This window comes from Elaeis guineensis, chromosome 9 (assembly GCF_000442705.2).
Source record: "Elaeis guineensis isolate ETL-2024a chromosome 9, EG11, whole genome shotgun sequence".
NCBI lineage: Eukaryota > Viridiplantae > Streptophyta > Magnoliopsida > Arecales > Arecaceae > Elaeis > Elaeis guineensis.
In genome coordinates this window covers 13,144,633-13,158,655 of record NC_026001.2, presented here as the reverse complement: position 1 = coordinate 13,158,655, position 14,023 = coordinate 13,144,633, and the positions used below count along the sequence as shown (strand labels likewise).

Below are 14,023 nucleotides of genomic sequence, written 5' to 3'. Positions count from 1 at the left end.
ATGAATCAGAAATATAGAGAAGGTATTTGGACACTCCATTGACGAAGGCATTATTGGGGAACAATAATGCAGGATGTATGTGTATGATGATGATTGATAGGGAAAGCAGGGGAGCCCAACAAGGCTTATTATTACCCTTGCATCCAATATTTTGTAGAACATGTACTTATATCCAATTAAATTAATGAAGTTAATGAAATGTTTGTTTTATATAAAAAATTAAAATTATTTTTGAGTGAGGAGGAGAATACATCTATGATATCCTTGACTTAAGTTTATTTTAATTATTTTTAAAATTTTTCTGATGTGATATTTAGATTCATTTATGGATTGATTATTATTCTGCTAAGTTATGAATTAAATTATTGGATAAAAGTAATTTTCAAAAGGATAAGTATAAGTTTTCAAACACAATACAACTGTAAGAGATTTTTTTTTATTATTATATCATATTTTATTATGGTTAGGTGTTACTGTTACAATTTTATGGCAACATATAAATTTCACATAGAAAAACTATACTCTCGGAGTATAAATCCTTATATAATCGATTTATTAATGCATTATGATGCGAGCATATGCAATTGGTCATTTGGACAACCTAAAGTGTTGTACACGTCAGTCATGCAACATTCTTGTAAGAAATTTCCTTTTTACTACTGCATTTCTACTGAAGTTAATTTTAATCATACTAAATCAACTAAATGTTCACAAATATTCAAAATATTACCAAGTAGGCTGGCATGTTTATGCCACGATAATGATGCACCATCGTGGCCATGGACACAGTGGATGTAATAATTTCTCTTGCGAAGGTCTCTCGATCTCTAATAGACATTCTTCATGATCGAACCAAATTTATGCTCCACCTATGATCATCAAAATTTCTTAAAACAATTTAGCTCAAAGCTAACCAAATTGAAATCTTATTTGAACCAAGTTTCGAAGTCAAATTCAGTGGGTTCCTTGCTGAAATGGGAACTGTTGAGTATGTGGCGTATCACTTGGCTTTCAGATCTGGACATTCCAATAATTGCTCTTGTTGATATTTTCACATCATGTACTGATGCTGCGGACCCAAACATACAAACGGACACCATAGTATATGCTATAATACTATGCTTACAGACGAGGGAGATTGGCAATGCTGTCGCTTGGAGGGCCCATCACTTATAAATTTCATTAATGAATTGTTTGGTTCCATGCCAAACGTTTTTTGCATGCTAAAATTGACCTTTCACATGCAAGCGTACGAGATAAAACTGATAGAAAGGGTACTGTGAAATATGTCCAAGCCTTAGAGATTATCAGTGGGGAGACATATATTAGCTAATATTTTCAGCAAATATTTTCAACATGATGATTGAAAAGAATAGGATCAAAGCAAAATTTGGATTAGAATTGGACTTGGAAGATATTTTTAATCTTAGTCTTGAACTTGTATGAGCTTGTAAGGAAAAGCAAAGCATATGATAGCTTGATGTTATGTCTACGCCCAACTAATATTTGGCCATCCACATATAAATATCTTTTCTGATAGCCTTGTCGATGGGCCGGGGATGGCGATGAAGAAGAAAATGCTGCGAACGTGGGAGATTTATAAGGACGATGACGCCCTTAAAAGTTGGCGTAATAACGTTTCGACCAAGCAATTGCTTTGTCATCTCGGAAGATTTTTGAGGGTATTCTTGTCAATCGAGTTATAAAAGATAGTTCCCGTGCACTGATCCTCGGATATACGGTTGTGATGATCTGCATATTTGTTTCTGTACGGATTATATTTCATATAAATAATTTATGTGCGAAGCTCCATGTGACCGATCACTGAGTAGCCTATCTTCTTTAAGGTTATATTTGGTGCATCGCCAAATAATTTTGAAAGATAATGCACATTATCTTCACTATAGATTGTCATTACTAAATTATCAGTAATATTGATTATTATATTTGTTATACATAAATAATATTATAATAAAATTATTAAAAATTTTAATTGATACGTTTAATATGACAATTAAATTATCGATAATATAAAATTAAATTTTTAAAATATTTTTAATAATTTTATTCAGATGCTTTTCTTTTTCTATAATGAAAAGTGGTGGAAGTGATATAAATATAGTGATAGCACGAGAAAATGACGAGTTAGAGGATGTGGGAAATCACGAACACTAGGGGTAGACACGTGTAGAGCCGTGAGAGTAGTGGGGATGAATGTAAAGGAGCCATGGAGGTGGTGGGGGATAAGGATGGAGGAGCCGCAGGCAGACAAAGGAAGATGGAGAAGCCACGAGCCAGGGGCGTATGCGGAGGAGGATGGAGGAAGGGTGACAGTTGGACAATAAGTTTTGTATGATTTTTTTGAAGGATAATTTTGTTCAAAATTTTTATTGTAATATTGTAAAGAAGTGGTAACTTAAATAGTTATCTCTCTCCAAGATGATTCAGATTATCTCTCATGAGGCAATCTACATTACCATCCAAAAAGCATACCAAGTGCAGTAATCTAGATTACCATATTAAATTATCAGAAATCTAAATTGATTGTCAGCTATCAGATGTAATTTTAAAAATATTGTACTATCTCAGGCTAGGGCATCCGCATACTTATTTATGTACGATTATTTTTTTTTTCTCCTCTTTTCTTTTCTTCTTTTTTCTCTTTCCTTTTCTATTTTTCTTCTTTTTTTTTTTTTATTTTTTTTTTCTGTTTTTTTTTTTTTGAGATAAGGAGGCAACTTTATTATACGATAAAAAAAGTATTATTTCAGACTCTACCAGCAAGCTTAATGCGACATTAAGACAAAGATTAAGCATAGGATAGTAACGACCTTCACAGGATTCCAAAAGGAAATACATAAAATAATCTCTAACATAAAAGGATAAAAGAGAGAACTGCCATTGAGCTAAGGAAGATTGAGAGTTGAACCCATGATCAGAGCTGCTGCTGCTAGTAAAGTAAGGATCCCAAAGATGATGAATGTATAGCATTATACAGGTCTGGATATAGAAACATTTGACAATGTGACAATAAAGAGCCCACAGCGGTTGAATAAACGCTAGGAGTGTCCATGCTGCATCAACTGGCTCACCAGCATGGATCTGAGAGTATCACAGGAAGTAGCACAAGACAGGCAGTAGCATAATATGATAGGAAATAGATCTTCTACAATACTTAAAAAATACTGCAGGATGTTATGCATGCTTCGAAAATATTCATCAAAAGAGAGATGGCCGCACGTATTTACGCACGCACATTAAAATACTAAAAAAAAATAAAAAAATTTTAAAGATATTTGAATAATTTAGATAAACATCACATAATCATCTTTTTTTTTGATAGATGTCTTAATATATGTACAGCGCTCTGCAGTACTTTTTGAGTACCGCAGAGGAACCCATTCCAATATAATAAACCTAAGGCTGGAAGTGGGTCGGGCCGGACCGGGTCAGATCCTAGTCCAAAATTTTTTATCGGACTTCAGGCCGGACTTAGGCCTGAAAATTTTTAAAAGATCGAGGTCCGAGTCCGACCAGAGACCGGGCCCGAGCCTAGCCCGAGCAGATTGGGCTAGTCCACTGCCAAAATCACTCTCGATTCTCTCTTAAAAAATTTTAAAAAAAAAATCTAAAGCCCTATAAGCCCTAATCCTTTCCGATGGCTAACCACAATGACGATGATGCCTGTTAGGCCTCCGGTGACGACGATGACCTCCTGGCTCCCGGAGCTCGAGCTTGGTCTGGGCGGCGCCATCGATTTCGGTGATGACGCCAGTCTCAAGGGCATGGGTGTGGGTGGTGAAGAGCCAGGCGGCAGCAACTGTTGTCAAGATTGGTGTGGGCGGCGATACCGGCCGCAGACCTCGCCGACACTGTCGAAGAGTTTGTCGGACTCTCTAAGAGAGGTCGAGGTGCTCGGGAGAGACTGGGCAGTGGAGCTTGGGAGCAGCGGTCGGGGGGAGACTGGAGCTTGGGAGCGACGATCTAAGCCCGAGAGAGCGGCGGTCGAAGGGAGACAGAGGCTTGGGAGCAGCAGTCGGAGGGAGACGGAGGCTTGGGAGCGACAGTCGAGGCCCGAGGGCGTTCCGACAGAGAACGGGCATGACAGAGGCGGACCTGTGCAAAGAAGAGCACCTACGGGAGATTGGAAGGGGGAGTCCAACGCCGCTGAAGATCGAGAGGAGAGCGACGGCAGAGACCGGCGGCCGGCAAGAGCGCAGGGAGGATCGGGAGTGAGGACGGCAATGGTCGACGTACGGGGCTAGGGCTCTTCGAGATAAAATTTCGATGGAAAAAATCGGAACTCGGAAAAGAGATTGAAGGATGGAATGTCAGATAGAAGCCTTAAAATTTGAGCTCATGATTGGGCTAAAATTTGGACTTGGGCCCAGATCGGATCCGAACCAAACCAAAGGTAGGCCTGAGTCCAGCCCGAAAGTAAAACGGATCCTATTTTTTTGGTCCGAGCCCAACCTGAATGGTTTCGGGCTAAGCCCAAAACCTGACCCAAAACCGACCTGGCCCGATGGGTCTTAGGCCGGTCCGAGCCCACTTTCAACCCTAAATAAATCTAACATACTGCCATACCATTGGTGCATAGACTGGAACTTGCACAGGATCAAATAGAGCAGAGGATATACTAAAATCTCCAGGTTCCTGTTAGTATAATGCAAACATTGCCATTCAATCCTCCAAAGAAATAGATCAAACAACCAGCTGATGCACAGCAAGGACCACTTCTTCATGTGTTTAGAAACTACTGGACAGAGATGCAAGATGTGAAGGATAACAGTCTTAACAGATGCAAACACCTGATAGTAAACCAAGCCATCCTTGAGAGTGAGCAAGATGAATAGATTTGTTTGGCAATGTGCTCCTTTGCTAGACCTTTGATGCCGAATAATCCCCTGTCAATCAATGTGTGAGCCACTAAGTTAAAATTTAATAACCTCGAGATATTAGCAGGTCACAAATATTTGAGTTAGAAAGAGTGTAACCATCAATCGACAAATTAAGCAATATCAGTATCAAGTGGAGCACAATGATGTGAAAGCAGTCATGTAATAAACAGTTACAAGATCCGTTTGCACACTTCTCTTGAGGAATTCGATACCAAAAGTGAAGCATACTCTGAGCTTGTCTAAAAGTAACAAGCTCCCAAGAACATCTGCAATTGAGTTCAAAATAATGCATACAGAATAATCCATAGCACATAGATATATATTAGGAGCTATGGAAATACTCCACTCTCCGGCGATCCGCTTGTAATATGTCATAGAGCTGTGATGGTAATTAAGTATGAGAATAAGAGTCAAAATCCTCATCCACAGCAATCCCTGCCATGCAGTCAGCAGCACAGTTATCTTCTCAGGGTACGTAAGAAACCATGCAATTAGGGGAGCTCCTTAACCAATGGTGTAACTCCCTTAGTATAGGAGACTGCTTTAATTGCCTACCGTTCACTGAATTCACCCAATTTACAACTGTGGTAGAATTATCTTGTAGGTGTATATTCTGAGCCTGAAATTTAGAGTGAGCAATATAGCTGTATATCCAAAGGTTAAGTATGCATCTATACGTATCCATCTCAAGCCATGTAACTGTGTATCCAAAGGTTGAGCAGAACCCGGACCAGTTAACCAAGATCAAATGATTGAGAATAGGTTGAAGGCTACCACCTCTCCCCTTCAAAGTCATCACCGGTATATATTGTATATTTATAAAATGAAAAATATGATATATTTTACATGTATATTATATAAATATAATAATGTATTATAAGATTTAGTTTTTTTAGTTCAATTAAAAAAATGCAGTTGCCATTACAGGCACCTAAACAATTTTTTGGATGCTTGCAATTAAATTGCAGCATTGACGACCTATCTAAATGAAAGCAAACGAATAATTCCAAAAGGACTTCAAGTAGGGTTGTTTACCTTGTGGTGGAGATAACCAAGAACAAAGGTACATGATTACTCAAATTTGTTGCCGAACTTGTAGCCTAGATTACCTTTCCTCATGATGCTAATGGCTTCGAGGACAAGAACATATTCTTTGCCACATCAAACTAGCTATATGGATTTATATCGCTTGTTTCCCAAATAAGTCAATCGGTGTGTTCACTTTTTTTTTTTCTTTTTCTTTTAAGTGATGATTTTTTCCATCGCTATGCATCTAAGAAATGTGTGTTGAATGTCCCATGGATGTCTCACAAAAGTTCTAATTATGTATTGACATACGTGTCTATAGATTAAGCTAAATATGTGTAATTACATAATAATATGGCACAATGATCTAATAAAAATTTAAAAGAATCCATTCCTATCGAAGAAAAAAAAAAAAAGAGATCATTCTACAAATATGAGAAATTATTTTTTTTTTAAACATGAATATAATACTTTCCTGCTAGCAATGGCTTTAATGCTTAACAGCCAATGCACCAAAAGATAGTTATACTAATGCAATTGCTCGATGACCATATAGTGCTTAGCCAGAAAACAAAATCCTTAAGGAATTACATTAAAAATATATTTTTGATTTAAATTTTGTTGGAAGAAAAGAAAATAAGAAACAAGAGCAACATACCAACATGTAAAAAAGTATATTTATCTAATTATATTAGATAATAAAATTCTTTAAATGAAGAGGGGATCATGGCCATCTATGCTTTCCATTGTAATTTATAAAGGTTCGATAATTTATATATCAAAAACAAAGTACTCCATCGTTACCCAACATTATGTAAAAAATTATGACTGTTATTTGACCAAATTGGTTATTGTTGGAAATGTCTAAAGTTAAACTTTTAATTGTTACACTGGAATAATCATGGATGATGATGCAAAAAATAACATGTGCTACATTTAAATCTCTACGTGCTAAATAAAAAATTATGCATATTTACTAGCTCATATATGAATTTGAATTTAGAAAAACCTTATTCCACGTGCATGGCACGTGTCTAGCCATAACACTAATCCTGGGCGGTGTGACACCTTATCGTTCTTTGTTTCGGTGTTCAGGCCCGGCTGCCGCCTCTTCCTATATTCTCATCCCATCCTACTAAAGAGAATCTGCCCATCGTCTCTCTCCACTTCCTCAAATCCACTCCCAAACTATCGTATCTCGTAGATGGCTGTGATCCTTTCTCGAGAAATGATGGATTCGAATCCCGGATTGGTGAGTTCTTCCGATTAATTCAGCTCTCGGGTTATAAAACTTCCAACTTTCCACAGTTTTTAGGTAAAAATGGAGCTATATTTCAGCCAAATTCTGCCAAAAAGAAGCTTCCCAACCCTTAATTTCCGCTCAAAAACCGTTGAAATCTCTCTTAAGACAAGAACTGCACTCGCGTCTTGGAATCCCGGGTTTAAGGTCCGTTTTCCACGTAGAAAGATCTGTTCTTGTGGATTAGAAAGTGTTTCGGTGGATAAAAAGGGAGTAGAGGACCAAAAGGAGCTACCTTCCCAATGGGAACTGGAGTTTTTGGGAGAGATTAGCCCACCTGATTCCCAATCCTCTAAGAATAAACCCCTGGAAAAGTCGAGATTGCTCGAGGACACCGAGGGCATGGATTGGTGTGTGAAGGCGAGGAGAGTTGCGTTGAGATCGATTGAAGTGAGGGGCTTGAGTCATACCATGGAGAAGTTGGTAACCTCGAAGAAAAAGAAGAAGAAGAGTAGTAAGCTCAAGGGAAGCAAGAAAGAGAAGGTGAGCAGAAAGGATAACATTTTGGAAGGTCTAGACGATGATTATGGTGGTTATTCTGAAGTAATGGACTTGGAGGAATTGGACTTGGAGAGCAGCACCGATGATCTTAAAAGGAGAATAAGTATGTTTGCAGATGGGATGTTTGAAGAAAAGAAAGTGAAGGCAAAAGGGCATTTATTGAGAGGTTGTCACAGTTCTCAGGGCCCTCCGATAGAAAGAAAGAGATCACCTTGAACAAAGCAATGGTAGATGCACAGACTGCAGAAGAAGTCCTGGAGGTGGCTGCGGAGACGATATTGGCTGTAGCCAAAGGGCTGAACCCTTCGCCTCTGACTCCTCTGAATGTTGCCACTGCCCTTCACCGGATAGCCAAGAACATGGAAAAGGTCTCTATGATGAAGACTCGGAGGCTAGCATTTGCCCGCCAAAGAGAGATGTCTATGCTTGTGGGTATTGCTATGACAGCATTGCCTGAGTGCTCTGCTCAGGGGGTGTCAAATATTGCATGGGCATTATCCAAGATCGGTGGCGAGCTTCTCTATTTGTCGGAGATGGATAGAATTGCTGAGGTGGCAATTACCAAGGTTGGGGAGTTCAATGCACAGAATGTTGCTAATATTGCTGGTGCATTTGCTTCAATGCAACACTCTGCACCAGATCTTTTCTCAGAATTAGCTAGAAGAGCATCTGATATAGTTCATACTTTCCGTGAGCAAGAGCTTGCACAGTTCTTATGGGCATTTGCTTCGCTAAATGAGCGTGCTGATCCTTTGCTTGACTCCCTTGATGATATTTTTAAGGATGCTGCCAATCTCAAATGCTGTATAGAAGAAACAAGCTCGAACCCAACAGAGAGTTCTTATCCAGAAGCTGAAATCAGTGGAAATGGTCAGAACATCAATAATATTGATTCTGAAATGTCTTTATATGCTCCCATACTTAAATTTAACCGAAATCAGCTTGGAAGTATATCTTGGTCGTATGCTGTTCTTGGACGGATGGATCGTCTTTTCTTCTCCCATGTATGGACTACTCTGAGCCAGTTCGAAGAGCAAAGAGTTTCAGCACAGTACAGAGAAGATGTCATGTTTGCTTCACAGGTTTTTTTAGCTAACCAGTGCTTGAAGCTAGAGTACCCTCATCTTGGTCTGTCACTGAATAGGGGTCTTGAAGAAAAAATATCACGCGCTGGAAAGACCAAGCGGTTCAATCAGAAAACAACTTCTTCATTCCAAAAGGAGGTGGCACGGCTTCTCATTAGCACGGGCCTTGAGTGGGTCAGAGAATATGTGGTGGATGGATACACTTTGGATGCAGTATTGATTGACAGAAAGCTTGCTTTTGAGATTGATGGACCAACACATTTCTCAAGGAATCTAGGCAAGGCTCATTAACTGATACAAATTATTATATGTTCTGTTATGTCTCAACTCATATCAAACCATATCATCTTTTACAGGTAACTAAAAATATTCTTACTGGTTCTTTTACAGGTACTCCACTAGGCCACATGATACTGAAACGCCGCTACATTGCTGTGGCTGGTTGGAAACTGGTTTCTCTGTCTTATCAAGAGGTGAATTAACACATAATCAAATATTTCTATTTAATGAAAATATTTATGTTAAATGCAGTTTCAAATTTTTTTTGTTGAATGTACAGAATTACAAAATGCATTTTTACACTACCATGATACTCATCTTGGTTGGTGCAATAGAAAGGCTACACTCTCCTATTGACACAAATCATCTAACAGCATGCGAAGAGTAACAAAGCATCACCAAATTAGTGTGAGACCTTTTTTTGGAACTGATATGCTTGACTTGTACACTGCTGCATAATTCCATGGTTTATTAGTACAATCAATCTAGGAAGAAAAAAGAGAAATCAATATAAATTTTGGTATTAAACAATATGCCTGGAAATAACTTAATATTCTGCATTTTCCAAAAAAAATCTGCATGAAAGTACGGGGTTCTGATGCTGCCAATCAGATGTGTCATTGGCTCTGTCGCGTAGGACTAAGTTTGCCTTCTCTGTTATGTCCAATCATCATGAACTTGATCTAGAATATGCGTAGCCATGTTCCTGTCTATTCATAAGCAATTTTTGGTTGTTGAAGACTCTCGTCATGAAAACCTTAAACATTCGATGGGACCTTCTGTATGAACTGAGTCTCTTATCATGAAAACCTTAAACATTCGATGGAACCTTCTGTGCGAACTGAGTTCTGCTCTTGTTTCATGAGTGTCAAGAATTATGCGTCAGTTTTCAGTGCAGTTAAGCCATTACTCATCAGATCAAGACCTTCATGTCTAGGGTTGATTTAAACTCTCTTCACTTATCATAGCCTGCTATTCATCTTACTTCTGACAAGCATGCAATCTAGATTGGGTTCTTACATCAAATGGATGTAGGTAACTAGTGAAACAATCTTAACTTAATTTTAGTTAGAGGGCATGTAAGAAAAAGAATCAGGGTGAAGAAAGGAAAAATATATAAGAGACATTTAATACTGATCCTACCATATGAGAAAAAGAATCTCCATTCTCAACTGGTTGGAGTCTTGGAAACCAGAAACCCAAAAGGCCAATAGTTGATACAACCTACTAAGCAGAGAAAGACATAAGCTAGCAAAAAGATTAGGCTGAACTGTAAAGAAAGAATAATAATGTCAGGTCGAACAAAGCTTAGTATTATAATCAAATATTTAATGCAGAAAGAATCTTTAATGCCCAATATGTTTTTGTACCCGCCAGCTGACACGTGATATGATTGAAATTCTGTGTACAACTTGGTGTGGTATTCTGAAGATTGATGATGATCAACCAATTGCATGGTGGCAATCTTATGGGTTGGTTGTGCTTGTGTCGTGTGTTGTTACATGTTATTCGAATTCCTCAATTTCTTCTGCAATCTGTACATGCTAGCTGAATCTTATGCATATATGATTTTTTTCTGTGAATACTGCATTTAGGTTAAATAACAAATGCCTCATTTTTTGGGGGATATGAGGCCATGCACTCGTGATTTGAGTGATTTTCTTCCCTTTTATTTTTCAGATGATTCCTTCTGTCCCATTAAGATTGTTCCACCTTTCCCTCTCTCAAGGCTGAAGTTATATCACTACCCAACTCTTTTTTACTACTCATGCCTTTCGAAAAATGAAATATACATTAAGCTTCAATATTTTAAATATCCTATACCTTTTTATTCATTAAGATGATGCTTGACTTAATGGAACAAAATGATGTGCTATGTTTTGGCTTTTTTTCCCCGTACATATCCAATCCTGAACTTTTTAGCTAATTCCTATCATTACAAGATTGACTTTACCTATGGATGAGAATTGACCAGCTACTGAATCATGGAGAGAATTTCTTTTACCTATTTCTCTAAGCAAGCTATTTTACAATTTCCTAGATTGTTTCACCATAGAAAATTGAACATGATAATAATACTCTAGAGTCATAACTATCCTGGAATTTTCTCGAGTGTAGAGACCCATCTTTATTTGAAATATAGTTGCATATACGTTGTGCATGATAGTGGTTGTTTTGCTGACAAGCTAGTTAACAAAGAGAACTTGAATTAAATTGGTGGGATGAAAACTAGGTTCGGTCCTTTTACTCTTCAAAGCTCTTTACTAGTATAGATTAATAGCAGTTTAAATCTTCTGTTATGACTCTATGAATATTGTCCTTGCAGTGGGAGGAGCTTCAAGGTGAATTTGAGCAACTAGAGTACCTGAGGAAAATTCTTGGCATTGACGCAGCTAACAATCTAGAAGAACGACAACAAGTGGGTGAAACCATCCTGGAGGATGCTAAGGATGACATCTTGATACGTGAGGCAATGATGTCGAAATGAACTCGGGGAGAATTCTTGTTTTACAATGTGAAATGGTCTATATATATATATATATATATATATATATATATATATATATATATATATGTAATTGTTACAATATTTTAGCAATTTCCCCTCATCCAAAGTGTTAAATTTTCTTTTACCAAAAAGAAGTGTTGTTATTAATTGGATGTCTTTTTGTATAAAATATAAAACGTAATTATAATATTCAATACAAAAGTCTGTAAATCCAGATGCCCGATATGTTGAAGTACTGCAAAACCCTCTCAGAAAACTAATAAACCTAAATATGACTTCTCTAAAACCTTTTACAGCCAGAAAGGGTCCTCTGTGCCCTCTCCTTGACCCTGCAGGTATCAACCTATTGAATGGATGCCTGACTAGGATACTATCTCTTAGAATTTTTTCGATACCATACGATGCAGCAGAAAGAAAAAAAAAAAAAAAAAAACAATCAAATACATGGATCAATCAAAAAAAAGTTCGTCTTCACGGGGCATGCAAACTTTATTATGAGAAAAAAAAATATTATAAGAGGAAATCTTACCTTCAATCTTCGTACATCTAATTTTTCTCTCACAAGAAGTTCTCCCTCACAAAAGCTCTCTCTTTAGGAAGCCTCCTCTGAACCCCGAAGCGACTATAGTCCGCTGTTCAGGAGCCTTCTTGCTCCTTCTTTTCTCAGCATTTCAACCCCTCTCTCTCTACGGTTGTTCACTGTCTTCCTGGGCTTCGGCCTGACGAAAATTGCACCGCACAAAACCACCATGCTGGCTCCTGTTCATGGATCAGGCCCATTATAGGCCTTAAAAATAGGTTAGATTAGGATTAGGAATCCTAATCAGGCCCAAAGAAAGCCCAGAAAATCTTCCAAACCATTGGATCAAGATCGGGATCAAAACATGCCCTCCGATCGCGCATCGGTCCACAGAACAGTGTCGTAGACCGCGAGAAACTCATGAGAAATACCCACGCAGTCCACGGACCTTCTTGTGCACCGCCCGGTCCAATGTGGACCGGGCTGCGGGCTCCCAGCGGTGCGCTTGGGCCTGAGCCGACCCACGCGCGTTGGCGCCTGGGCCTGGGCTGCACCCTGCGCGCTCGGGCCGTGCGCAGTCGCGCCCCGCCGACTGCCACTTCGTCGGCCCACCACCGATCACCAGTGGTCCTCCGTCACTCCGAGTTCCGTTCCAACTTCTCTCGCACGTATCTTCTCCGTCCGAACTCCATTTGGAATGATCTGGGTCTCGTTAGACTTCGTTTTTTGTCGTGGATCTCGTTGTGGGCTCAATATAAACCGAATCTTGAGACGTCAAATCCTAACAATCTACATCTCGATTTGATATTCGATTTCCTCCTGACTCTGAGAGTTTCTGGATTTTCTCGCCCTCATGTCTTGGGATAATCGTCTGCTGATCATGGATAGATAAACATGAGAGTCGAACCAAACCGCTCGATCCCATCTTCGTTGTATGCTGTACTCTTTCAGATCTAAGATCTGCTCAGGGTATCATCTTGCGGCAATAGAAATCTCGCCTTGCGACATCGCTTCTCGTCCTTTCAAGTCTCCTATCTTGTGCCCGATTCATCTTCACCGGGAGCTCCACCTCGCTCAAGATTCTACCTGACTCCTGAAGCTCCATCTCGCACTGGACTCCCCATCAGGTAATAATGTCCTCTCCTCTCCTTCTTCTCCTCCAGAATAATCCTATCACGGCGTAGCACCTTCAGGATTCCTCCACCAGCTATCATCCTATTGCCTCTCGAATCTAGTCTGCTCAGTGAGATAAGATTCCATCTGAAATCGAATATATATTGAACTTCTCTCAATTTTCTCACTGCACCATCATGTGTCCTCCAGCTAACCGTCCCGATGCCTCTGATCGCACAGCTCGATCTATCCGACAGATAAACAGTACCCTCATTGTTCTCCAGAGAGTCAAACTGCTCCTCTCTACAATATACATGATACGTGCATGCAGAATCTAAAATCCACTATCGGAAAGAAGTAGATACTTTGTCAGATATCTCCAGGACATCGCCCTCTGAATCGCTACTGACCATCGCTACAGCAGCCATCGTCCGATCCCTGAGTTGAGGCAATCTCTGGCTAGATGCCCCAACTCGTCACACTGGTAATACTTGGTTTTGCTCAAGTCTCTTTTGGATTTGGATCGTCCTTGTCGCGATCTCCTGTCACTCCGTTTACCGCCTCCTTCTCCTCCAGAAACCACCAAAGTTCAGCTACCGCCACCTAAGCTCGAAGCTTGGTTTTCTCTCCTGAGAATCTCATTCTGGAGTATCGCCGCGATGACCTCATCCATCTTGATAGTGCTCTTCCCCACTAGAAGAGCAGTCATCAAGGACTCATACGAAGGTAGAAGCGATGCAAGCAAAACCAGCGCCCTGATCTTCTCCTCAACATTCTCACCAACGCTGA

At 39.3% G+C, this 14,023-nt stretch overlaps 1 protein-coding gene across 1 annotated transcript; it reads left to right on the top strand.

Moving 5' to 3' along the window:
- The first annotated feature begins 7,081 nt into the window (after positions 1-7,081).
- Positions 7,082-11,817, top strand: LOC105051529 (RAP domain-containing protein, chloroplastic). The gene is given in 4 exon segments (XM_010932018.4): positions 7,082-7,876; positions 7,879-9,090; positions 9,204-9,286; positions 11,419-11,817. Coding segments are annotated over 4 exon segments (2,085 nt in total). The 5' UTR covers positions 7,082-7,248; the 3' UTR covers positions 11,581-11,817.
- Positions 11,818-14,023: the final 2,206 nt, after the last annotated feature.